This window comes from Zosterops lateralis (genome assembly GCF_965231275.1).
Source record: "Zosterops lateralis genome assembly, chromosome: 33".
NCBI lineage: Eukaryota > Metazoa > Chordata > Aves > Passeriformes > Zosteropidae > Zosterops > Zosterops lateralis.
This window is the reverse complement of record NC_139793.1, coordinates 2,938,380-2,965,233: the sequence shown is the minus strand read 5'-3', so window position 1 is coordinate 2,965,233 and position 26,854 is coordinate 2,938,380. Positions and strand designations below refer to the sequence as shown.

General features: G+C 60.9%; 2 protein-coding genes across 2 annotated transcripts; one reads left to right on the top strand and one right to left on the bottom strand.

Annotated features, from left to right (window-relative positions):
- Positions 1-175: 175 nt before the first annotated feature.
- TFE3 (transcription factor binding to IGHM enhancer 3) lies at positions 176-11,424 on the bottom strand (the record flags this gene model as incomplete). The annotated part of the gene is made up of 10 exons (XM_083881298.1): positions 176-892; positions 2,185-2,332; positions 3,286-3,361; positions 3,754-3,810; positions 4,425-4,524; positions 5,270-5,368; positions 6,331-6,522; positions 7,497-7,608; positions 9,062-9,253; positions 11,318-11,424. The coding sequence occupies 10 exons, from the start codon at positions 11,422-11,424 to the stop codon at positions 605-607; spliced, it is 1,371 nt and encodes a 456-aa protein (XP_083737424.1). The 3' UTR covers positions 176-604.
- A 3,016-nt stretch (positions 11,425-14,440) lies between these two features.
- CCDC120 (coiled-coil domain containing 120) lies at positions 14,441-25,702 on the top strand (the record flags this gene model as incomplete). Its single annotated transcript, XM_083881297.1, has 9 exons — positions 14,441-14,489; positions 16,263-16,369; positions 17,011-17,118; positions 18,242-18,325; positions 20,014-20,200; positions 20,974-21,015; positions 21,892-22,039; positions 23,310-23,411; positions 25,060-25,702. 9 exons carry the CDS (start codon positions 14,441-14,443, stop codon positions 25,565-25,567), a joined length of 1,335 nt encoding a protein of 444 aa, XP_083737423.1. The 3' UTR covers positions 25,568-25,702.
- Positions 25,703-26,854: the final 1,152 nt, after the last annotated feature.

The following is a 26,854-nucleotide window of genomic DNA, read 5'->3' as shown; positions in this document are numbered from 1 at the left end:
GGACAGAATGGGGGACACGGGGACAGGGTAAAGGTCACGGGGACAGGACAAAGGTCACGATGTCCCGTCGATACCAAACCTTTATTTCCCACGTGAGGGTCCAGTACAAAATTGGGGAGGGGGGAGGGGTATAAATGGGGGTGTGGCCCTTTAAGTGGGGCCGGTGGGCGGGGCCTCTAAAAGGGGGCGTGGTATGGGGAGTTAGTAGTGGGCGGAGCTAAGTGTGAGTGACAGCGAAAGGGGCGGAGCTTCACACGAGGGCCCAGCCCCCTGGAGCCCCAGAAATGGGCGTGTCCTCAGGGAGGGGCGGGGCTTCCTCAAACGGCCACGCCCGGGTGGGGCCCGACGCCAGCGCCTTAAAGGGGCCGCACATTGAGGGGGACACGCCCCCCTTCCAATGGGCCACGCCCGGCCCAGCCCCTTTAAGAGGGGGCCCCACAGGCGGCGCCTTAAAAGGGCAACACGCCTAAAAGGGGCGGGGCCTCCATTCAAAAGCGCGCGGCCGCTTTAAGAGCCTTAAAGCAGCACCGGGTGGGGCCCAGGGAGGGCAAGGGGGGGTCCCAAAACGATGGGGAGGGGTCCCCAAAATGTCCCCCCAACCCTTTCAAGGCTCATCCTCCATGCTGAGGCTGCTGCGGGGGCTGGAGGCCCTCGAGGGGCCCGGGGAGGCCAGGAGGGCTCCGGGGGGGCCCAGAGGGGACAGTCCCCCCCCTTCGTCCATCAGGATGTCCTCGAATGTCCCCTCGGGTCCCCCCAGGGCCAGGGGCAGCGCCAGCTCCAGCAGCTCCTGCTGAGGGGTGGGAGGGAAGGGGGGACCCTCCTCGCAGCCCCCCTCGGCCACGGGGGGCGGGTTCAGGGGGAGCCCGTGGAGTTGGGCCTGGAGCTCCAGTTCCTGGGGCGGGGAGGGGCTGGGTCAGCCACAAATCACCAGAATCCTAAAATATCCCAGCCCTGACATTCCCTGGGTTCTGCTCCCCCGTGGACAGACGCCCTTCTCTCCTCCTCTCTGACCATCCCAAAATCCATCCCCAACAAAACGTTCCGAAAAACTATGGGGAGTGTCCCGGCTCCTCTGCAGGTCCCTGATCCCCCATTCCCAACCCTGATCCCCCATTCCCAACCCCGATCCCGCATTCCCTACCCTGATCCCACATTCCCAACCCCGACCCCACATTCCCAATCCCACATTCCCAACCCCAATCCCGCCGTTCCCGGCCCCAGTTCCGCATTCCCAGTCCTGGTCCCGCCCCATTCCCAGCCCCATCCCCGATCCTGCCGTTTCCAGACCCAATCCCACACTCCCAGCCCCATTTCCCACATTCCCAATCCCACGATCCCCCACCTGCACCCTGATCTGGAGGCTGTGGTTGGCCAATCCCCCATTCCCATTCCGAATCCCATATTCCCAATCCCTCATTCCCATATTCCCAATCCCACACCTGCACCCTGATCTGGAGGCTCCAGTTAGCCCCCAATCCCATATTCCCAATCCCCCAATCCCATTCCCAATCCCATTATTCCCAATCCTGCATTCCCTGACCTGCACCCTGATCTGGAGGCTGTGGTTCATTCCCAATCCCATTCCCAATCCCATTCCCAATCCCAATCCCTCATTCCCTGACCTGCACCCTGATCTGCAGGCTGTGATTGGCCAATCCCCCATTCCCACATTCCCAATCCCAATCCCCCAATCCCAGTCCTGACCCGCACCCTGATCTGGAAGCTGCTGTTCATTCCCAGTCCCATTCCCACTCCCATATTCTCATATTCCCAATCCATTATTTCCTGACCTGCACCCTGATCTGGAGGCCGTGGTTCGTTCCCAATCCCACGTTCCCAATCCTGTATTTGCAATCACACACCTGCACTCTGATCTGATCTGCAGGCTGTGGTTCATTCCGAATCCCAATCCCGTATTCCCAATCTCAGTCCTGACCTGCACCCTGATCTGGAAGCTGCGGTTCATTCCCAACCCCGTATTCCCAATCCCATTCCCATTATTCCCAATCCCCCATTCCCTGACCTGCACCCTGATCTGGAGGCTGCGATTGGCTCCCAATCCCACGATCACAATCCCATATTCCCAATCCCCCAATCCCAATCCTGACCTGCACCCTGATCTGGAGGCTGCGGTTGGCCAATCCCCCATTCCCAATCCCAATCCCATTATTTCCATTCCCTGACCTGCACCCTGATCTGGAGGCTGCGGTTGGCCTGCTCGAGGCGCTGCTGCTGCAGCTCCAGGTCCCTCCAGCGCTGGGTCTCCTTCTGCAGCTTCCGGATGTAATCCACCGAGGCCTTCAGGATGGTGCCCTTGTTCCACCGCACCTCCCTGCCAGGACCCGGGGGCACTGGGGTCACCTGGGGTCACCCTGGGGTCACCCCAGCCCAACCAGGCCCCTTGTTCCACCACATCTCCCTGCCAGGACCTGTCACTGGGGTCACTGGGGTCACCTCTGCCAGGACCCGTCACCTGGGGTCACCCCCAGCCCAGGGGGCCCCTGAGTTCCACCGCACCTCCCTGCCAGGACCCGAGGTCACTGGGGTCACCCCTGCCAGGACCTGTCACCTGGGGTCACCCAGGGTCACCCCCAGCCCAGCAGAGCCCCTGGGTTCCACTGCATCTCCCTGCCAGGACCTGGCGTCACCTGGGGTCACCCCGGGGTCAACATCAAATTTCCCTTCCAGGACCTGCCGTGGGGGTCCCTGGCTGCCAGATTTCCCTTCCAGGACCCACTTTAGGGTCTTTAAACCTCGAATTTCCCTTCCAGGACCCATCATAGAAGCCCGTCAACATCAAGTTTCCCTTCCAGGACCTGCTGTGGGGGTCCCTAAACATCAAATTTCCCTTCCAGGACCCACCCTGTGGTCATTAAATGCCAAATTTCCCTTCCAGAACCCCTCATAGGACCCCCTAAACATCAAATTTCCCTTCCAGGACCTGCCGTGGGGGTCCCTGGCTGCTGGATTTCCCTTCCAGGATCCACTTTAGGGTCCTTAAACCTCGAATTTCCTTTCCAGGATCCATCATAGGATCCCCTAAACGTCAAATTTCCCTTCCTGGACCTGCCCTGGGGGTCCCTGGCTGCCAAATTTCCCTTCCAGGACCCACCCTTGGGACCTTAAATGTTAAATTTCCCTTCCAGGACTCGCCCTGGGGGTCCCTAAACACAAAATTTCCCTTCCAGGACCTGCCGTGGGGGTCCCTGGCTGCTGGATTTCCCCTCCAGGGCCCCGCCCCATTTGGCCCCGCCCCCTCTGGCCCAGGCCCCGCCCCCGGCTCACGGGTCGCTGTTTTTGGGGATGAGGGTCCCCAGCTCTTTGATCCGGTCGTTGATGTTGAAACGCCGGCGCCGCTCGACTGCGGGGGAGGGGAGGGGGACATCTGAGACCCCCAAAACACCCCCAGGACCCCCCAAAACACCCCAAGACTCCCCTGGGACCCCTCCCTCAACTCCTGGGGACACCCAGGGACCCCCTGAACATCCCCAGGACCCCCAAGAACACCCCCAGGACCACCTGAACACCCCCAGGACCCCCTAAAACCCCTCAGGACCCCTCCCTCAACCCCTGGGGACCCCCAGAACCTCCCAAGACCCCCCCAGGATCCCCTGAAACCTCCCAGGACTCCCCCAAGACCCCCAGGGACCCTCCAGGACCCCCCAAATCCCCCCACGACACCCCTGGGACCCCCCAGGAGCCCCTAAAACCCCCCAGGGACCCCCCCGGACCCCCCAGGACCCCCAGGCTCACTGAGGTTGTGGTTGTCCTTTTTCTGCCTCTCCTTCAGCAGCGCCTTGGCCTCGGTTTCTGTGGGGGAGGGGCCACACTCAGAGACCCCTCCCCAAAATATGGACCCTCCCTTCCCACCCCACGGGAACCCCCTGCCCCAAAGGACCCCCAAAATCAGCCCCAGAGCCCCCCCTGAACGAACCCTGGACTACCAGAGTGACCCTCCCTGAATAAGAGACCCCTCCCCAAAATGGGGACCACCCCAGGGACCCCTCCTCAAACAGGAAACACCCCAGGGACCCCTCCAATAATGGGGACCACCCAAGGAACCCCCTCCCCAAAAATGGGAGAATCCCCAGGCACCACCTCCCATAACGGGGACCCCCTCCCCAAAATAGGGACCCCTCAAACCTCCCCCAGGGACCCCTCCCCAAAACGGGAAACACCCCAGGGACCCCTCCCATAATGGGGACCCCCCCCAAAAATCTCCCCCAAGGACCCCTCCCCAAAATGGGAAACTCCCCAGGGACCCCCTCCTCACCTTAGAGACACCCCAGGGACCCCTCCCCCCTACAAGGAGCCCCCCAACCCCTTTTAGCCCCCCAAAAACCCCTCCCAGGGGCCCTTTACCCCCTTCCTGTCCCCTCAGGGACCCCTCCCCACCCCCCAGGACCCCCCAGGACCCCCCAGACCTGAGAGCTCGGTCTTGACCCGGGGCAGTTCCGCGGGGCAGGAGCTGCTCCCGCCCTGGGTGGGGCTGAAAACCTCCAATAGGGGCCCGGGGGCGGGGACCTGCCCAAAGGGGCGTGGTCAGAGCGGCCACGCCCTCCCTGGCTACGCCCACCTCAGCACTGGGCACGCCCACCCAGCCATGAACAGTCCAGGGAGGGTTTGGGCGAGGCCACGCCCCTTTCTACACAAGCCACGCCCACCCCTAAACACGTTGGGGGCGTTTGGGTGAGGCCACGCCCATTTATACACAAACCACGCCCACGCGGACCTCACCCATCACTAAACACCTTGGGGGTGTTTGGGAAAGGCCACGCCCATTTAACTGCAAGACACGCCCACCACAACTGTGACCACGCCCCCTTAGCAGTCCCCACTGTCCATCAAACTGTGTAGGCCCCGCCCCCTTCAGGCCACACCCCTTTGTGCCAAATTATGGCCACAAAGCCACACCCCCTTGTCTTATATAGGCAAACCACGCCCTTCCCCATTGGCCAGTTTTGTGGGCGGGGTTTGCTGAGGCCCCGCCCCCTCTCTCAAAGGGCCAGCACACTAGGCTGGGCAGGGGGAGGAGCCTCACACCTGTATATGGCAATAAGCCACGCCCCTTCCTTTTAGGGCATCAGGCCACGCCCACCTGCCCTTATAGGGCAACAGGACACGCCCCCTGCTTTACATAGAAACAAGCCACACCCACACATCCTTATATGGCATTAAGCCACGCCCCTTGCCTTATATGGACAAGCCACGCCCCCACATTGCCCCGGCTGGTGGGCGGGGTTTCCCGAGGCCCCGCCCCCTCTCTCACCGTGCTGGGCAGGGGGAGGGGCCCCTCGCCGGGCCCGAAGCTCAGCACGTCCTCATAGCTGGACTCCAGGCTGATGATCTCATCGATGACGTCATCGATCTGCGGGGGGGGGGGGGGGGCACACAAGGCAACGTCAGGGCCCGCCCTTCCTCCTGTGATGTCATCAACCCCTGGTGTGATGTCACCAACCCCCATGTGACATCATCAACTCCTGTGTGACGTCATCGACCCCTGTGTGACGTCATCAGCCCCCCCACGTTGCGTCAGGAGCCGCTGGATTGCGTCACTACTTCCCTGTGTGACGTCATCACCCCCTCATGTGACATCATCGTCTCCTCTTGTCACGTCCCCACTCTCCTTATCGCATTGTGATTCTTGTTATGACGTCATAGAGCCCCTTGGTGACGTCACCACCTCCTTATTGTGTTCTTAACTCTGCCTATGACCTCAGCGTAGCGCTTTATGACATCATCACCTTCTCTTACCACGGCCCTTCCCCTGTTATGACATCAGGACTCTCCCCGTGACATCACAGAGGCCCTTTTATGCCATCACTACCTCCTCTCAGCCCATCCCCACCCCCTTTATGACGTCAAAACCCTCCTTTATGACATCATCGCCACACCCTCCCCTCTGCCTATGATGTCATCATTGGGTTCTATGACATCATCACTTTGTTTTATCATATCCCCGCCCCCTTTATGACATCAGGACCCTCCCCGTGACGTCACAGAGCCCCTTTTATGACATCACCACCTCCTCTTATCCCATCCCTGTCCCCCATTATGACGTCAAAACTCTCCTTCTGACATCATGGATCCCCTTTATGACATCATCACTCCCTTATTACACCCCCTTCTCCACCTATGACATCACCATTGTGCTCTATGACATCATCACGTTGTTTTAGCCCATCCCTGCCCCCCTTTATGACGTCAAAACCCTCCTTATGACATCACACCCACCCTTTGTGACATCATCACTCCATTGCCACGCCCTCCCCCACCTATGACGTCACCATCCCTCCCTATGACGTCACCACCCCCTTTACCCCCCCTCACCTCCTTCTCGTGCTGCAGCAGGGCCGGGGGGGAGGAGCTGGGCGGGGCCTCGCTGGGCGGGGCGGGATGGGCGTGGCTTGGCGGGCTGGCCCCGCCCCCCCGGCCGCGGGCGTGGCTCAGGTACTGCCGGAGCTGCTGACGCTGCGCCGCCCGCAGGTGGTACCGGGTGGGGTTCTCCAGGTGGGTCTGCACCTGAGAGGGGCGGGGACAGGGGTCAGGGACCCCCCCGAGGGCTGAGACCCCTCCCCAAAATGGGTCCTGCCCCAAAGGGGTGGGGTCAGAGCGGCCACGCCCTCCTCTGACCACGCCCACCTCGGTACTGGCCACGCCCACCCAGCCACAAACACCCCAGGGAGGGTTTGAGTGAGGCCACGCCCCTTTTTACACAAGTCACGCCCACCCTGCCCCAAACACCCCAGGGAGGGTTTGTGCAAGGCCACGCCCATTTCCATGCAAGCCACGCCCATCACAGGTGTGGCCACGCCCCCTTTGCTGCCCCCACTGCCCATCAAGGTGAGAAAGGGAAAGGGGGAGGGGACCCTGGGAATGGGCTGAGACCCCTCCCCAAAATATCCAGGGATTCCCAGAATCCTCCTGGTGTCAAATCCCCAATTTTTCTCCTCAAAATCTGCCGTGTTTTCCCTTCCCTGACCCCCCCAAAATCCCAGAACTTCCCAAAATCCCCCAAATCCCAAATTTTCCCCACCTGGAGCCCCCCAAATCCCCCTGCCCTGAACTCCCCCAGACTCCCCCAGCCACAAATATCTCAAATTTTCCCACCTAGACCCACCCCCAGCCCAGATACCCCAAATTTCCAACCCCAAATATCCCAAATTTTCCCCAAAATCCCCCAGCTCTGAACCCCCCAACCCCAAATATCCCAAATATTCCCCCCCAGACCCAAATATCCCAAATTTCCAACCCCAAATATCCCAAATTTTCCCCAAATCCCCCAGCCCTGAACCCCCCAACCCCCCCAGCCCCAAATATCCCATTTTTTTCCCCAAATTTCCCCCCCAGCCCCAAACCCCCCCAAACCCCCCCCTCCCCCTCACCTTGAGCACCTCGGGGGGCACATGGGGAGGGGCCCGGGGGGTCCCCACGGCGATGGCGGGGGAGGGGCCGGGGGTCCCGGGGGGTCCCGGGGGGGTCCCGGGGGTGCCCCCCCCCCTCCTCTCCCTCTGCTCCTGTTCCTGGGCCTGGGCCCTCATCAACTGCTGCCTCAGCAGCACCCGGGACGAGGGGGGCGCCCCCAGGGACTCGGGGGGGGCTCCAGAGCTGCCAAGAGCAGGGGGTTAATTGGGGAGGGGTCCTAAAGGGGTCCTGAAGGGGTTTGGGGGGGGTTGGGGGGTTTCAGGATGGATTTGAAGGAGTTTGGGGGGGGTTGGGGGGCTCCAGAGCTGTGCAGAGAGGTGGGGGGGGTTAATTGCGGAGGGGTCCTAGAGGAGTCCTGGGGGGTCAGAGCAGATTTGGAGAGGTTTGGAGGGGATTCAGGGAGGTTTTGGGGGGGTTAAAGGGGGTTCAGGATGGATTTGGGGGAGTTTTGGGGGGGTTTGGGGGGATTTGGGGGGATTTAGGGGCTTTGGAGGGGATTTTGGGGTGCCCAGGTACGAGGGGGGCGTCCCCAGGGATTTGGGGGGGGGCTCCAGAGCTGCCAAGAGCAGGGGGTTAATTGGGGAGGGGTCCTAGAGGGGTCTTAGAGGGGTTTGGGGGAGATTTTGGGGGAGTTTTGGGGGTCAAGGTATGATGGGGGGCGGCCACAGGGGCCCCCAGAGCTGCAAAGAGGGGGGGGTTAATTGGGGAGGGGGTCTTAAAGGGGTCTTAGAGGGGTTTGGGGGGGATTTTGGGGGAGTTTGGGAGGCTCCAGATCTCCACAGAGTGGGGGCTTATTGGGGAGGGGGTCCTAGAGGGCTCTTAGAGAAGTTTGGGGGACATTTAGGGGCTTTGGAAGGGAGTTTGGGGTGCCCAGGTACGAGGGGGGGGCACCAGGGACTCGGGTGGGGCTCCAGAGCTGCAAAGAGGGGAGGGGGTTAATTGGGGAGGGGTCCTAGAGGGATCTTAGAGGGGTTTTGGGGGGGTTTCAGGGAGGTTTTTTGGGGGTTAAGGGGGTTTCAGGATGGATTTGGGGGAGTTTTGGGGGGATTTGGGGGAGTTTAGGGTGAGTTTTGGGGGGGATTTGGGGTGGATTTGGGGCGGATTTGGGTGGGTCTGGGTGAGTTTGGGGGGAGTTTTGGGTGGGTTTGGGGTGTTTTGGGGGAGTTTTGGGGGTCCCGTACCTGGGGGAGAGCTGGGGGTATTTTGGGGAGTTTTGGGGGGATTTGGGGGGTGTTTTAGGGGATATTTTGGGGAGTTTTGGGGGTCCTGTACTTGGCGGGGTCAGGGGAGTTTTGGGGTAATTTGGGGTGTTTGGGGGGAGTTTTGGGGGTCCCATACCTGGAGGAGAGCTGGAGGGATTTTGGGGAGTTTTGGGGAATTTTGGGGGGTTTCGGGGGTCCCGTACCTGGGTGGGGTCAGGGGGTTTTGGGGGAATTTTTGGGGGTCCTGGTACCTGGGTGAGTTTTGGGGGAGTTTTTGGGAGTTTTGGGGGTCCCGTACCTGGCAGGGGGCAGGGGGGTTTTGGGGGGTTTGGGGGGGCTTTTTGGGGGAGTTTTGGGGGGATTTGGGGGTCCCGTACCTGGCGGGGGGCAGGGGGGTTTTGGGTGGGTTTTGGGGAGTTTGGGGGGTCCCGTACCTGGCGGGGGGCAGGGGCTGGCTCTTGAGGCAGTAGAAGGGCCCAGGGGGCTCCGTGGGGGTCCCGGGGGGGTCCCCGGGGTTTTGGGGGTCCCCGGGGGGGTCACTGGGGGTGTCCCCAGGGGTGCCCCCCCCGGGGGGGTCCCACTCGATGTCGGCCACGATCCCGGACTCGGGGAGCACCGAGCTCAGGCTGGGGGGGCACGGGGGGTCAGGGACCCCCGGGACCCCCAAAACCACCCAGAGACCCCAAAATACACCCTGAGACCCCCAGAGACCCCCAAAACCACACAGAGACCCCAAAATACACCCTGAGACCCCCAGAGACCCCCAAAACCACCCAGAGACCCCAAAATACACCCTGAGACCATCCAGACCCACCCAGAGACCCCCAAATCCACCCAGAGCCCCAGAGACCCCCCCAGAGACCCCCTGAATTCATTTAGAGACCCCCCAAATTCGCCCTGAGCCCCCAGTTCAACCAGAGGCCCCCCCAAATACATCCTGAGACCCCCCCAGACCCACCCCGAGACCCCCAAATACACCCAGAGACCCCTCAAGCCACACAGACAACCCCAAATTCAACCAGAGACCCCCTGACCCACCCAGAGACCCCCAAATACACCACAAGACCCCCTCAAATACACCATGAGACCCCCAAATACAACCTGAGACCCCCAGAGACCCCCTGAGACCTTTTGAGACCCCCAAATCCACCCAGAGAACCCCAAATTCACCCAGAACCGCCCAGACCCACCTGGACCCTTCAGAGCCACCCCTGGGACCCCCCAAAAACTCCCTTGGACCCCCCTAAACCCTGTGGGACCCCCGGAAAAACCCTTGGGATCCCCCCTCCCAACCCCCTGAGAACCTCCCAAAACCACCTGGGACCCCCAAAAACGTTCCTGGGAGCCCCCCAAACCCTCCCCAAACTCCCTGGGACCCCCCAAACTCCTCTCAACCCCCTCGGGACCCCTCCAGGGACCCTCCCAAACTCTCTGGGATCTCCCAAAATCTCATTAGGAGCCCCCCAAAACCCCTCAAGACCCCCCTGGGACCCCCCAAAAATCTTGGGACTCCCCCCAAAATCCCTCCTGGCCCCCCCAAACTCCCTGGGACTCCCCCTCCCCACCACTTCTTTAGGACACCCCTAAACCCACTGGAGCCCCCCCAAAATTCCCTGGGACCCTCCAACCCCTCCCCAAACTCCCTGGGACCCCTCAAAAACCCCTCGAGATCCCCCCCAAAATCCCTTAGGACCCCCCAAAACCCCTGGAGCCCACCCAAGACCCCCTTAGGACCCCCCTAAACCCCTCTCAACCCCCTTGGGACCCTCCCCAAAATCCCTTGGGGCCCCCCAAAACCCCTCTCAACCCCCTTGGGACCCCCCAAATACCCCTTAGGACCCCCTAAACCCCCCCAAAACTCCCTGGGATCCCCCAAAACTCCTCAAGACGCCTCCAAAACCCCTTGAGATCCCCCTCAAAATCTCTTGGGACCCCCCAAAAACCCCTTGAGACCCCCCAAAGTCCCCAAACCCCTTGAATCCCCTCCCAAAACCCCTTGGGACCCCCCAAAAAAAAACCTTAGGACCCCCTAAACCCCCCTCAAACCCCTCGAGACCCCCCCAAAATCCCTTGGGGCCCCCCAAAACCCCTCTTAACCCCTTTGGGACCCCCCAACCCTCCACCCAAACCCCTTGGCACTCCCCTCAAAACCCCATGGACCCCCCCAAAAATCCCTTGAGACCCCCAAAAACCAATTTCAACCGCCTTAGGACCCCCTGGGACCCCCCAACCCCCTGGGACCCTCCCAAACCCCTCGAGACCCCCCCAAAATCCCTTGGGACCCCCCAACCCCGCCCCGAGACTCCCAAAAACCCCTTAGGACCCCCCAATCCTCCACCCAAACCCCTTGGGACCCCCCCCAAAACCCCTTGGGACCCCCAAAAACCACTTTCAACCGCCTTAGGACCCCCTGGGATCCCCCCAAACCACCTGAGACCCTCCCCAAGCCCCTCTCGGCCCCCTTGAGACCCCCCAAAAAAACCCTTAGGACCCCCTAAACCCCCCCAAACCCCTCGAGACCCCCCCCAAACCCCTCCTGCCCCCCCCAAACCCCTCCTGCCCCCCCCAACTCCCCTCCCACCCTCCCGGACCCCTCCCCACCATTTCCCTCCCCCACCCCACAGCCCCCCCAACCTCTCGGGGGTCTCCCCAAACCCCCCAAAATTTGGGGGGACCCCCTTTCCCCTGACCTGAGCAGGCGGAGGGTCTCGGGGGGGCTCGGCCCCTCCAGCAGCAGCAGCACCGCGGGGGGGCCCGGGGGGGGCCCGGGGGGAGGGGCGGGGACCCCTCGGGACATCCCCCCCTCCCCTCCCCCACCCCCACCGCGACACGGCCCGGGGGGAGGGGCTGGGGGGTCTCTATAGGGTCAGGGGGTCCTTATAGGGCTGGAGGAGTTTAATGGGATATAGAGAGAGTCCCTATAGGGCTGGGAGGGGTTAATAGGGTCGGGGGGTCTCTATAGGGCCAGGGAGTCCCTATAGGGCTGAGAAGGGTTTAATGGGGCTGGGGGGTTCCTATATAGGGCTGGGAGGGGTCCCTATAGGGTCGGAGGGTCTCTACAGGGCCAGGGAGTCCCTATAGGGCTGGAGGGGATTAATGGGATATAGAGAGAGTCCCTATAGGGCTGGGAGGGGTTAATAGGGTCGGGGGTCTCTATAGGGCTGGGGGATCCTTATAGGGCAGGGGGGGTTTAATGGGGCTGGGGTGTCCTTATAGGGCTGGCGGGGGGTTAATAGGGTCGGGGGTCTCTATAGGGTTAGGGGGGTCTCTATAGGGCTGGGGAGGGTTTTATGGGGCTGGGGGGGTCCCTATATAGGGCTGGGAGTGGGTAAATGGGATGGGAGGGGTCCCTATAGGGTCGGGGGGTCTCTATAGGGCCACGGGGGTCCTATAGGGCTGGAGGGGGTTAATGGAATATAGGGGGGGTCCCTATAGCGCTGGGGAGGGTTAATAGGGTCGGGGGGTCCCTATAGGACCAGGGGGTCTCTATAGGACCGGAGGATTTGATGGGATGGGAGGGGTCCCCGTAGGGCCGGGGGGGTTAATGGGGTCTGGGGGTCTCTATAGAGCACAGAGAATTTAACAGGGTCGGGAAAATTTAATGGGATAAAGGGTTTTTATAAGGCCGTGGGTTTCCTATAGGAGCAAGAGTGTTCCTATAAAGTGCAGGGGGTCCCTATAGGGCCGGAGAGAGATTAATAGGACCGGGGGGTCTCTCTATAGGACCGGGGGGTCCCTATAGGGCCGGGGTCTCTCTATAGGGCCGGGGGTCTCTATAGGGCCGGGGGTCTCTATAGGGCCGGGGTCTCTCTATAGGACCGGAGGGGTCCCTAAAGCAGCGACGGGGTTTCTATAGGGCCGGAGTGGGTTTAATGAGACCGGAACGGGCTCTATAGGGCCAGGGGGTCCTTATAGGACCGGGGGTCTCTCTATAGGGCCGGGGGTCTCTATAGGGCCGGGGGAGTTAATAGGACCGGGGGGTCTCTATAGGGCCGGGGGTCTCTCTATAGGGCCGAAGTCTCTCTATGGGGCCGGGGGGTCTCCATAGGGCCGGGGGTTTCTATAGGGCCAGAAGGGTCCCTATAGGGCCGGAAGGGACCCTAAAACGCCGGAGGGTCTCTATAGGGCCGGGGACTCTTTATAGGACAGGGGGGTCTCTATAGGGCCGGGGTCTCTATAGGGCCGGGGTCTCTATAGGGCCGGGGTCTCTATAGGGCCGGGGTCTCTCTGTAGGGCCGGGGTCTCTCTATGGGACGGGGGGGGGGTCCCTCAATGAGTTCCGGGTGGGGGAGGGGCGGCCCGAACCGCCCCAAACCCGCGATGGGGGGGAGGGGGAGGGTGGGGGAGGGGTAGAGCGGAGGGTGGGGGAGGGGAAGAGGATGATTCCCCCCCCCCCAAATAAAAAATACCCCGGGGGGGTCTCGGGGGGGTCCCGGGGGTCCCGTCGGGGCCTCGGCAGGAAGCGCTGGGGGGGGGAGGGGCGGGGAAAAGGGGGAGGGGGGAGGGGAAAAGGGAGGGGGGAGGGGCGATGGCGGGAAGTGACGTCACGGGGCGGGGGGAGGGGGAGGCGCAGGGGGGACCCCGACTCCCGGCCCGCCATCCCCGCCCAGAGACCCCCAGAAAACACCCAAAAAAACCCCCCAAAACCGAGACCCCTCCCCCGCAAAGGGCTCGGGGGGGGAGGGGGCGGTGAGACTGAACCCCCCCCCTCCCCCACCCCCTGCCCCTCCCCCCCCCCCAGCCCAGCCCGGAGCCCCCAGCGCGACCCCTCCCCCACCCCGGAACAGGTAAAGGCACCGGGGGGGGGGAGGGGAGGGAGGGGAATTTGGGGAGGGGGGTTGGAGGGAGAGACCCCCCCCCAAAAATGGGGACACGGGGTGGGGAGGGGCTGGGTCAGCGGGGGGGGAGGGGCCGCGCCTGGGTCGGGTTTTGGGGGGACCCCTGGGTGGGTTTTGGGGGGTGGGGAGACCCCCAGACCCTCCCTGGGTCCCTTTTTAGGGGCTGGGGGCGCCCCTGGGTGTATTTGGGGAGGGTCGGACACCCCCGGGTGTATTTTGGAGTTGGGGGGACCCCTGGGTGGATTTTGGGGGGTGGGGAGACCCCCAGACCCCCCCCCCGGATCCCTTTTTGGGTGGGGGGGACACCTCTGGGTCCCTTTCTAGGGGGTGGGGGCACCCCGGGGTGTATTTGGGGGCTGCGGGCGCCCCTGGGTGCTTTTTGGGGGGGGTGGGGGGACCCCTGGGTCCCGTTTTGGGTGGGGGGGCACCCCTGGGTGTATTTGTGGGGTGGGACTGAGCCCCGGACCCCTGAGTGGGTTTTGGGACCCCAGACCCCCCTCCATGTGGTTTTTTTTGGGTGGGGGGCACCCCTGGGACCCCCCTGGGTCACTTTTTAGGGGTTGGGGGCACCCCTGGGTGTATTTTAGGGATTTTGGGGGATGGGGGAACCCCCAGACCCCTCCCCGGGTCCCTTTTTTTGGGGAGGGGGACACCCCCGGTTTTGGGGGTCCCTTTTGGGGGGCGGGTTTGTTTTGGGGGGGGTGGGGACACCCCGGGGTGGGTTTTGGGGGGTCCCGGGTCGTTTTTGGGGGGGGGCGGGTCCTATTTTAGGGTCGGGGTGACCCCCCCGTGACCCCCCCAGGGTCATTTTGGGGGTTTTTTTGGGGGGTTTTTTGGGGGGTTCAGGGTCCAATCCGGGCGTGGGGGGAGGGGCAAGCCGGAAGTGGGGGGAGGGGCCGGGGTGGGGCCACCCTAAAGGTGACCTTTGACCCTAAAGGTGACCTTTGACCCCCAGGGTGACCCCATGGGCCGGCCATGGAGGTGAGGGGCCACATCCTCGCCCCCGGCAGCTACAGCCCCGCAGGTACGGCCGGGGGGGCCCTGTCACCTTCCCGGGGTGGCCTTTGTCACCTGTCCCCTCCCTGGTGTCCCCTTTGTCCCCTGTCACCTCCTCAGTGTCACCTGTCCCCACCCCAGGCCTTGGGGACATCACCGGGGTCACCTGTCCCCTCCTCGGTGTCCCCTGTCCCTTCCCTGGTGTCACCTGTGTCACCTGTCCCCTCCCCAGTGTCCCTTGTCACCTCCCCGGTGTCCCTGTCACCTCCCTGGTGTCACCTGTGTCACCTGTCCCCTCCCCAGTGTCCCTTGTCACCTCCCCGGTGTCCCTGTCACCTCCCTGGTGTCACCTGTCACCTCCTCAGGCCTTGGGGACATCCCTGGTGTCACCTCCTGCCACCCCGTGGTGTCCCCAGGGCCCCCCCAGAACTCCCCTCCCCCCCACCATGTCCCCAAGCCCTGGTGGCACCTTTGGTGTCCCCAACCCTTTTCCCCAGCCCCTGGTGGCCTCTCTGGTGTCCCCAGTCCCTGTCCCCTGTCCTGACCCCTCTGGTGTCACCCCTGTCCCTGTGGTGGCCCTGAAACCCCCCCAAGCTCTGCCCCAGTTCTGGAGCCCTGGTGGCACCTGGTGTCCCCAGCCCCTGTCCCCAACCCCTGGTGTCCCCTGTCCCTGTCCCCGTCCCCAACCCCTGTCCCCTGTCCCCAACCCTTGGTGTCCCCAGCCCATGTCTCCTGTCCCGAATCCCTAATCCCTGTCCCCTGTTACTGTCCCCAGCCCCTGTCCCCAACCCCTGTCCCCTGTTCCTGTCCCCCTGTCCCCAGTCCGTGTCCCTCTGACTCCTCCCTGGTGTCACCCCCACCCCTTGATGTCCCCAGAGCCCCCCGAATTCTGCCCCAGTTCTGGAGCCCTGGTGGCACCTGGTGTCCCCAACCCCTGTCCCTGTCCCCTGGGTGTGTCTTGTCCCTGTCCCCTCACTGTCCCCTGTGTTCTTGTCTGTCCCTGCATGTCCCTGTCCTCTCAGTGTCCCCCGTGTCCCCTCACTGTCCCCGGTGTCCCCTGTGTGTTCCCATGTCCCCTGACTGTCCCCATGTCCCCCCAGGTGGCTCTGGGGGGTGGCTGCAGGAGCTGCGGGAGTGGCAGCGCCCCTGTGTCCCCTGTGTGTCCCTGTCCCCTGTGTCCCTGTGTGACTCCTCACTGTCCCTTCACTGTCCCCATGTCCCCTGATTGTCCCCATGTCCCCTGACTGTCCCCTGTATGTCCCCATGTCCCTTCACTCTCCCCTGTCCCCAGGTGGCTCCGGGGGGCGGCTGCAGGAGCTGCAGGAGCAGCAGCACCCCTGTCCCTGTGTGTCCCTGTCCCCTGTGTGACCCCTCACTGTCCCCATGTCCCTTCACTCTCCCCTGTCCCCAGGTGGCTCTGGGGGGCGGCTGCAGGAGCTGCAGGAGCAGCAGCACCCCTGTCCCTGTGTGTCCCTGTGTGTCCCCATGTCCCCATGTCCCCTGACTGTCCCCATGTCCCCCCAGGTGGCTCCGGGGGGCGGCTGCAGGAGCTGCGGGAGCGGCAGTGCCCCTGTCCCTGTGTGTCCCTGTGTGTCCCTGTGTGTCCCTGTGTGTCCCTGTGTGTCCCCATGTCCCCTGATTGTCCCATGTCCCCCCAGGTGGCTCCGGGGGGCGGCTGCAGGAGCTGCGGGAGCGGCAGTGCCCCTGTCCCTGTGTGTCCCTGTGTGTCCCTGTGTGTCCCTGTGTGTCCCCTGTGTGTCCCCATGTCCCCATGTCCCCTGATTGTCCCATGTCCCCCCAGGTGGCTCCGGGGGGCGGCTGCAGGAGCTGCGGGAGCGGCAGCGGGGGCTCCGTCAGGCCCTGGGGCTGCGCCTGCGGGAGCTGCGGCGCCTCTGCCTGCAGGAGGCCGTGAGTGACCCCCGGGTGACCCCTCAGTGACCCCCACAATGACCCCAGAGTGACCCCTCAGTGACCCCCGGGTGACCCCTCAGTGACCCCCACAATGACCCCAGAGTGACCCCTCAGCCCCCGGGTGACCCCTCAGTGACCCCACAATGACCTCCACAATGACCTCCACAATGACCCCTGAGTGATCCCTGGGTGACCCTTCAGTGACCCCTCAGTGACTCCCGGATGACCCCTGGGACCCCTGAGTGACCCCTCGTGACCCCTGGGACACTGAGTGACCCCTGGGTGATCCCCTAGGACCCCTGAGTGACTGCCTGGGACCCCTAGGTGACCCCTGGGTGGTCCCTGAATGACCCCTGAGTGACCCCTGGGACCCCCAGGCCCCCCTAAGTGACCTCTTACCACTGGGACCCCCTGAGTGACCTCTGGGACCCCCAGGCCACCTTGAATGTCCCCTAGGACCCCCAGGCCCCCCTGAGTGATCTCTGACCCCTGGGACCCCCAGGTCCCCCCTGAATGACCCCTGACCCCCAGACCACCCTGAGTGGCCTCTTGGACCCCCTGAGTGACCCTTGAGATCCCCTGAGTGACCCCTGTGACCCCCTGAATGACCCCTGACCCCTGTCCCTGTCCCTGTGCAGGAGCTGACGGGGCAGTTGCCCCCCGAGTACCCCCTGGAGCCTGGAGAGAGACCCCAGCCCCCCCCAAGGCGCCGCTCGGCCGGACCCCCCCGGGGACCCCCCCCCGAGGTGGGTCTGGGGACATTTGGGGACATTTGGGGACCTTTGGGGGGGGTTGGGGGGAGGCTAAAATGAGCTTTTGGAGGGGGGGGAGGTGGGGGAGGGTTGGGGGGTCCCAATCCCAAATCCCACCTGGGGGTGGTCCCATACCCTGGGGGTCCCCTGGGTGTCCCCGTGGTGGCCCCTGGTGGCCCCCGGACCCTTCCAGTGTCCCCACATTCTGTGTGACCCCTGGGTGACCCCTGGGTGTCCCCTGGGGTGTCCCCACTCCCTTTGTGTCCCCATCATGTCCCCGTGCTGTCACCTGTGCCCTGGGTGGCCCCTGGGGTGTCCCCGTGGTGTCCCCTGGTGTCCCTTGTCTGTCCCTTGGTGGTTCCTGGACCCACCGTGGTGGCCCCCAACACCCTGGGTGTCCCCTGGGTGGTCCTGGAGCTGCCATGGTGTCCCCAGGGTGTCCCCAGAGTGTCCCCTGTGTGTCCCCTCCTGGCCCCGGACCCCTCCAGTGGCCCCACTCCCTGTGTGTCCTTGTCATGTCCTCCCTGTGGTGTCCCCATGGTGTCCCCTGTGTGACCCCTCAGTGGCCCCTGGGTGTCCCCTGACCCCTCAGTGTCCCTTGTGTCCCCTGTGATGTCCCCCTGGTGTCCCCTGGTGTCCCCTGACCCCTCAATGGCCCCTGGGTGTCCCCTGGGTGTCCCCTCAGTGTCCCCTGACCCCTGTGTGTCCCCTGTGTCCCCGCAGTGTCCCCTGTGTGTCCCCTGACCCCCAGTGACCCCCCGGTGTCCCCTGTGTCCCCGCAGTGTCCCCTGTCCCCTGTGTGACCCCTGTGTGACCCCCCCGGTGTCCCCTGTGTGCCCCCTGACCCCCAGTGACCCCCCGGTGTCCCCTGTGACCCCTCAGTGTCCCCAGTGACCCCCTGCTGTCCCTGTGTCCCCGCAGTGTCCCCTGTGTGCCCCCTGACCCCCAGTGACCCCCCGGTGTCCCCTGTGACCCCTCAGTGTCCCCAGTGACCCCCTGCTGTCCCTGTGTCCCCGCAGTGTCCCCTGTGTGTCCCCTGACCCCCTGTGACCCCCCGGTGTCCCCTGTGACCCCTCAGTGTCCCCAGTGACCCCCTGGTGTCCCTGTGTCCCCGCAGTGGCCCCTGTGTCCCGCCGGTGGTTCCCGTCCCCCCGTGTGTCACCTGGGGACCCCCCCGTCCTGCAGGTCCCCACACGCTCTGGTACGTCCCTCTGCTGTCCCCTGGTGTCCCCTGGTGTCCCACGGTGTCCCCATGGTGTCCCCACGGTGTCCCCTGGGCCCTCTAGGTGTCCCTTTGGTGTCCCTTTGGTGTCCCCCTGGTTCCCTTGGTGTCCCCACAGTGTCCCTTTGGTGTCCCCGTGGTGTCCCCTGGTGTCCCCACACCCCGTCCCATTTTTCTCTTTCCTCATCCCCATTTTCCCCATTTTTGTCCTTTTTTTCCCCTTTCCCCCATCCCTGATTTCCCTTTCCCCCATCCCTGATTTCCCTTTTCTTCCATCCCTGATTTCCCTTTCCCCCATCCCTGATTTCCCTTTTCTTCCATCCCTGATTTCCCCTTTCCCCCATCCCTGATTTCCCTTTCCCCCATCCCTGATTTCCTTTTTCTTCCATTCCTGATATCCCTTTTTTCCTATTCCTGATTTCCCTTTCCTCCCCTTTCCCCCATTTCTTCCCATTTTTTTCCACTTTTTCCCATTTTTTCCTGTTTTTTCCTACTTTCCCATTTCCCCCATTTCTCCCAGGTACAGCTGCAGCTGCTGGAATACACCCAGTCCTTTCCCATTTCCCCTTTTTCCCCCCGTTTTCCCCCGTTTTCCCCCATTTTTCCCCATTTTTTCCCATTTTCCCCCAATTTTTCCCCATTTTTCCCCAATTTTTCCCCATTTTTCCCCGTTTTCCCTCACTTTCCCCCCCATTTTTCTCATTTTTTCCAATTTTTCCCCATTTTCCCCCACATTTCTCCCTGTTTTTCCCACTCCAGGTGCAGGTCCAGGCCCCAGAGGCTGCCCAGGCATTTTCCATTTCCCCATTTTTCCCCATTTTTCCCCATTTTTCCCCATTTTAGCCCATTTTCCCCACATTTCTCCCTGTTTTTCCTCTCTAGGTGTGCCCGAGCTCAGGTGCAGGCCCAAGTTCAGTCCTGGAGACCACTCAGCCCTTTCCCTTTTCCTCATTTTTCCCCATTTTTCCCACATTTTCCCCCATTTTCTCTCCCCCAGGTGTCCCAGGCTCACCGTGAAGCCCAGGCCAGGTACAGGTGAGATCCAAGTGCTGGAGTCCACCTGGCCATTCCCAATTCCCCATTTTCTCCCCATTTTCCCCACATTTATCCCTGTTTTCTCCCTGTATCTCTCCCCCAGGTGTGCCGAGCCCAGCGCAAGGCCCAGGCCAGGTGCAGGTGGAGGTTCAGGTGCTGTAGTCCACCTGGCCATTCCCAATTCCCCATTTCCCCACATTTATCCCTGTTTTCTCCCTGTACTTTCTCCCCCAGGTGTGCCAAACTCACCATGAGGCACAGACCCAGGTGCAGGTGCTGGAGTCCACCTGGCCATTCCCAATTCCCCACTTTTCCCCATTTCCCCACATTTCTCCCCATTTTCTCTCCCAGGTGTGCCAAGCCCAGAATGAGGTGCAGATACAGGTGCTGTAGTCCACCTGGCTATTCTCAATTCTCTCTCTGTCTCTCCCCAGGTGTCCGGGGCCCGCCGTGAGGCCCAGGCCCAGGTGCAGGTGCAGACCCAGGTGCTGGAGCCCATTCCCCATTCTCAATTCTCTCTTCTCTCCCCAGGTGTCCCGGGCCTGCCGTGAGGCCCAGGCGCAGGTACAGGTGCAGACCCAGGTGCTGTAGTCCACCTGGCCATTCCAATTCCCCATTCTCTCTCTCCCCAGGTGTCCCGGGCCCGCCGTGAGGCCCAGGCCCAGGTGCAGGTGCAGACCCAGGTGCTGGAGGCCGCTCGCCGTCTGGCCGCCGTGCCGGGGTTGCCGCCCGAGCAGCGGCGCCGGCGGCAGCGGCTCCAGGCGGAGGCGGCGCAGAGGCTGCGGCAGCTGCGGGCGCAGCTCGGGGGGCCCGGCCACGGTGAGGGGACACTGGGGGGTTTGGGGGGCTTTGGGGTCACAGGGGGATTTGGGGTCACTTGGGGGTTTGGGGTCACAGGGGGATTTGGGGACATTGAGGGGGTTTGGGGCATTGTGGGGCTTTGGGGTATTGGAGGGTCAAGGGAAATTTAGGGACATTGCAGGGCACAGCTCGGGGGGCCCGGCCATGGTGAGGGGACACTGCGGGGACATGGGGGGGTTTGGGGTCACAGGGGGATTTGGGGACTCTGGGGGGGCTTTGGGGCATTGAGGGGCTTTGGGACATTGGGGGGTCACAGGGGATTTGGGGACACTGCAGGGCTTTGGGGACACTGGGGGGACATTGGCGTGTTGAGGGGTCACAGGGGATTTGGGGACATTGAGGGGCTTTGGGTCACAGGGAGCTTTGGGGATACTGGGGGGATTTGGGGTCACTGAGGGATTTGGGGACATTGGGGGGCTTTGGGGTATTGGGGGATCACAGGGGATTTGGGGTCACAGGGGGAATTTGGGGACACTGGGGGGCTTTGGGGACACTGAGGCCCTTCAGGGCACCAGGGGGACTTTGGGGACATTAGGGGGCTTCGGGGCACTGGGGGCTTTTGGGCATTGGGGGCCTTTGGGGCATTGGGAGGTCAGGGGGTCTTTGGGGAATTGAGGAGGGGTCCTTGGGGGACATTGGAGGTCCTTGGGGGTCCTTGTGGGTAACGGGGTCTGGGGTCGGGGCAGGTTTGGGGGTCCCACAGCTCTGACCCCCCCCTTTGCCCCCCCCAGATGAGAACGGGTCCCTGTGCGAGCTCCCGGCGCTGGAGAACGGTGAGGGGCACCTGGGGGCACCTGGGGGGTTACCTGGGGGGTTACCTGGGGGGTTACCTGTACACCTGGGGGGTTACCTGTACACCTGGGGGGTTACCTGTACACCTGGGGTCTCACCTGCACACCTGGGGGGGTTACCTGGGGGGTACCTGTACACCTAGAGTGTCACCTGCACACCTGGGGGGGTTACCTGGGGGGTTACCTGTACACCTTGGGGCACCTGGGAGTTACCTGGGGGGTTACCTGTACACCTGGGGTCTCACCTGCACACCTAGGGGGGTTACCTGGGGGGTTACCTGTACACCTGGGGCGTTACCTGGGGGGTTACCTGTACACCTAGAGTGTCACCTGCACACCTGGGGGGGTTACCTGGGCACCTGGATCCCTTTGGGAGGGGGTTACCTGGGCACCTGGGACCCCCAGGGGGAGTCGAGGAGTTGCTTGCACACCTGGCAGGGGTTACCTGCACACCTGGGTGAGCCTGGGGAGGTTACCTGGGCACCTGGATCCCTTTAGGGGGATTGTTTGGATATCTGGGACCCCCTGGAGGGCTCACCTGGACACCTGGGTCCACCTTGGGGGGTCTCACCTGGAGGTGTTATCTGCACACCTGGGGGGGTCTCACCTGCACATCTGGGGGGTCTCACCTGCACACCTGGGGGGGTCTCACCAGGGGGGTCTCACCTGTACACCTGAGGGAGTCTCACCTGCACACCTGGGGGGGTCTCACCTGGAGGTGTTATCTGCACACCTGGGGGGGTCTCACCTGGAGGTGTTATCTGCACACCTGGGGGGTCTCACCTGCACACCTGGGGGGGTCACCTGGGTGTCTGGGACCCCTCAAACCCCTCACCTGCCCCCCCGTGTCTCCCACAGGTGCCCTGCCCCCCCCCAAACCCCCCCCGGGCGGGCCTGGCCGCCCCTCCCCCCCCCGGGGGGGCTCCAGCCCCGAGCGTCGGCCCCTCCCCCCCTGGACCCCCGAGGTGCCCCCCGGGCGCCGCAGCTCCCTGGCCAGCCCCGCCAGGTGAGTCACCAAAAATTACTTTTTTACCCCAAAAATATCTTTATTCTCCCTAAAAATAACTTTGTTTTCCCCAAAAGTCCATTTATTCCCAGAAAAATTCCCTTTATTCCCCCAAAAATCCTTTTTTCTCCCGCAAAAATGCCTTTATTTCCCCCAAAAATAAGTTTATTTCCCCCAAAAGTCCCTTTATTCCCCCAAAAATCCCTTTATTCCCTCAAAAACGCTTTTCCCCTTAAAAAAACTCCTTCATCCCCTTCAAAATCCTTTATCCCCCCAAAACCTCTTTATTTCCCCCATAACACCCTCAGTTCCCCAATAAAATCCCCATTTCCCGTGTAACAAGCTCCATTTCCCCTATAAAACACCTTTTTTTCCCCCCTAAAAAACCCGATTTCCCTTATAAAACCCCGTTTCCCATTTATAAGCCATCTTTTTTCCCCTATAAAAGCTCCTTTAACCCTTTATTAAACCCCATAAAACCCCATTTCCCCTTTGTAAAACCCTATAAAACCCCCAATAACCCCATACAAATCCTATTAACCCTTTACAGCCCGGCACAGACCCTGCCCCGCAGCGCCTCCAGCCTGTAGGGCCACCTTTATTCCCATTTCCCCTTTATAAAACCCCATTTCCCCTTTATAAAACCCTATAAACCCCCCATTTTTCCCCCTAAAAAAACCCATTTCGCCATTATAAAACACGCTTTTCCTCCGATAAAACCCCATTAACTCTTCATAAAACCCCCATTTCCTCTACAAAACCCCAATAACCCCAAAACATCCCTCATTAACCCCTTGCAGCCCGGCGCAGACACTCCAGCCTGGAGGGTCAAAAATTTCCCTATAAAACCCCATTTCCCCTTAATAAAACCCCATAAAACCCCTATAAAACCCCCATTAACCCTTTATTAAACCCCATAAAACCCCTATAAAACCCCCATTAACCCTTTATTAGACCCCATAAAACCCCATTTCCCCTATAACCAACCCCATTAACCCCTTGCAGCCCGGTGCGGATCCTGCCCCACAGCGCCTTGAGGGTTGCCTTTATTCCCATTTATAAAACCCCATTTCCCCTATAAAAAACCCTATAAAAACCCCCATTAACCCTTTGCAGCCCGGCACGGACCCTGCCCCGCAGCGCCTCACAGCCTGGAGGGCCGCAGTGTCCCCTATAAACCCCATTTCCTCTTTATAAAACCCTATAAAAACCCCATTTCCCCTATAAAAATCCCAATAACCCCATAACAAACCCTATTAACCCTTTGCAGCCCGGCACGGACCCTGCCCCGCAGCGCCTCCAGCCTCGAGGGTCGCAGTGTCCCGGCCACTCCCGTCCTGACCCGGAGCGGCCGCGGAGCCGCCCTGGCCCGGTGAGAGTTTGGGGGAAAAAAAGGGTTTTTGGGGAAAAATGGGGGTTTTGGGGGGAAAATGGGGGTTTTTTTAGGAAAAAATGGGTTTTTTTGAGGGGGTAAATGGGTTTTTTGAGGGGGAAATAAAGGGGGGGTGGTTTGGGGAAAAAAGGGTTTTTTTGGGGAAAAATGGGGTTTTATTGGGGGAATTTTTTTGGGGGGGGGAAAAAAAGGGGTTTTTGGGGAGGAAAATGGGTTTTTTTGGGGAAAAAAAGGTCTTTTTTGGGGGAAAAGGGGTTTTTTAGGGAAAAAAGGGTTTTTGGGGGGGAAAAAGGGTTTTTGGGGAGGAAAATGGGGATTTTTGGGGGGGAAAAAAAGGGGGGGTTGGGGAAAAAGGGGTTTTTTTAGGAAAAAGGGTTTTTTTGAGGGGGGAAACATGTTTTATGGGGGGGGAATGGGGTTTTGGGGGGAAAATGGAGTTTTTTTAGGAAAAAAGGGGTTTCTTAAGGAAAAAACTGGATTTTTGGGGGGGAAATGGGGGTTTTTTTGGGGAGGGAAAATGGGTTTTGTGGGGGGAAAATTTTTTTTTGGGGGGGAAATGGGTTTTTTGGAGAGGAAAATGGGTGTTTTGGGAGGAAAATGGGGGTTTTTTGGGGAAAAGGGTTTGGGGAGTGTTGGGATTTTTGGGGGGAATTTTTGAGGGGAATTTTTGAGGGTTTTTTTGGGGAGAGTTTTTTTGGGGGGAATTTTTTGGGGTGGGATTTTTTTATTTTTTTTTTGTGGGGGATTTTTGAGGGGATTTTGGGGGGGAATTTTTTGGGGGATTTTTTTTTTTTTTTTGTGGGGGGATTTTTGGGAAAGTTTTTTGAGCATTTTTTGGGGGAGATTTTTTGTAGGGGATTCTCATGGGGAATTTTTAGGGGTGGATTTTTTAGGGGGGATTTTTTAGGGGGTGTTTTTGGGGGGGATTTATTTTGTAGGGGAGATTTTTGAGGGATTTTTTGGGGGTGGATTTTGTGTTTTGGTTTTTTTTTTTTTTTTGGGGGAGAGTTTTTTGAGGGTTTTTGGGGTGGGTTTTTTGGGAGATTTTTTTTTTTTTTCCTGGGGGGATTTCGGAGGGGATTTTCATGGGGAATTTTGGGGGGTGGGATTTTGGGGGGGGATTTTTTTCGAGGGGTTTTGGGGGGGAGTTTTTGGAGGGGATTTTCAGGAGGGAATTTTTCAGGGTGGCTTTTTTGGGGGAATTTTTTTGCGGGGGAGGATTTTCATGGGGAATTTTTAGGGGCAGCTTTTTTGGGGAGGATTTTTTTTTTTTTGTGGTGAGATTTTTGATGGGATTTTAGGGGAGAATTTTTTTTGGGGGGGGGGACTTTTGGAGGAAATTTTCGGGAGGGATTTTTTGGGGAATTTTTTTTTGTGGCGGGGGGATTTCAAAGGGGATTTTCATGGGGAATTTTTAGGGGTGGATTTTTTAGGGAGCGGCTTTTCAGGGTGGGATTTTTTTTTTTTTTTTTTTTTTTTTTTTTTTGCACGGAGACAATTTTTCCGGGAAGCCTTTTTCTCCTTGAGGGAGGCAAATTTTTTTCCAGGATATTTTTCCAGGGTAGGGGCCACATTTCAAAACCCTTAAACCCCCTTAACCTGACAACCCTCTCCTCCTCCTTTCCAGCCCCGAAGCCCCCGGTTTACCCCCCCGCCCCTGGTCCGGCAGCCAAGATTCCCAACTCGGGGGACCCCCACCCCAAAACCCACCCCCTCCCACCGCCCCCCGCACCCGCCGCAGCAACAGCTCCGAGGCTTTGATCGACTGGGGCGGTTCGGGACCCCCGGAGACCCCCCCAGAATCCTCCAGACTCCGAATTGGGGGTTCAGGGGGGGTGGTCCCGGGGGGAGCCCCCCTGCCCTCGGCCGAGCAGCGCCGCAGCCAGAAGTGGTTGGCCCTGGAGGGGCTGAGGGACTGGTACCTGCGTCACACCGGGACCCCCCCGGTCCCAAGGGTGCCCCCCACCCCTGGGAGCGCTTGGGTGGCCCCTCAACGTCGGCGGGACCCCCCCGGGGGTCCCCAACATCCCCCTCCTCACCCGGGGCTGCCGCACTCGTTGAGTTACGCCGGGGCTCTGGCGCCCAGGTACGGGGTGGGGGTGACAAGGTGGGGGTACAGAGAGCCCCTGGTGTGAAATTTGGGGGGTGGGAGAGGGTTTGGGACCCCTCCTGTGGATGTTTGTACCCGTCATGTTTTGGGGGCTCCCCCATTGTGGGTGTTTGGGGTACTGGGAGTCCCGTTGTCTGAATGTCCTCTGTGTTTTGGGGACCCCTTGTGGCTTTTGGGGACCCCCCTGTGGGTGCTGGAGTCCCGTGTCTGAATGTTCTCCCTGTTTTGGGGACCCTCTGGATGTTGGGACCTCTGGGTCTGAATCTCCCCCCCACATTTTGGGTTTTGGGGACCCCTCCCTCCTTTGTGGGTGTTTGGGGTCACTGGGAGTCCCATATCTGAATGTTCCCCCCTTTTTTGGGGACCCCCCCTCATCCATTGGGACCCCCCCCATATCTGAATGTTCCCCCCCAATTAAGGGATTCCCTTGTTCATTGGGACCCCCGGAACTGAATGTCCCCCCCCAATTTTGGGGATGCCCCCATATCTGAATGTTCCCCCCCTCTATTTTAGGGACCCCCTTGTGGGTGTTGGGGACCCCCCTATATATGAATGTTCTCCCCCCAATTAAGGGACCCCCTTGTTCATTGGGACCCCCCCATATCTGAATGTTCCCCTCCAATTTAGGGACCCCCTTGTGGGTGTTGGGGACCCCCCCATGCCTGAATGTGTCCCCTCCCAATTTTGGGGGACCCCCCATTCACTGGGACCCCCAGGTCTAAATGTCCCACCCCTCTATTTTAGGGACCCCCCCCCCCCATGTCTGAATGTCCCCCCCTAATTTTTGGGACCCCCCCGGGTGTTGGGCCCCCCCTCCCTGTGTCTGAATGTCCAACTCCCCCAATTTTAGGGACCCCCTCCCCAAATTTAGGGACCCCTCCCCTCATTTTGAGGACCCCTCCCCGATTAATGAGCACCTCATCCAATTTGGGACCCTCCTCAGTCCTTCAGGGACCCCCAAAATCTCCCCAAATTGGGGGAGGTCCCATTGGGGTCCCCTCCCCTTTCACCCCCCCAAATTTGGGGACCCCTCCCATGTCTCAATATCCCCCCTCCTCTCATTTTGGGGAGCCCCCTCCCCAATCCATGAGCACCTCACCCAATTTGGGACCCCCCTCCTCTGTCCTTTAGGGAACCCCAAAATCTCCCCAAATTTGAGGGTCCCATTGGGGACCTTTCAGCCCCCCCCCACCCCCAAAATTTGGGGTCTCCCCCCCCCCCAACCCCCAATTTTGGGTCTCTGCTGCTCCTCCTCTGTTTTTTTCCCTCTTTCTTCCATTTGGGTCTGGGGTCTCGGGGAGGGATTGAGACT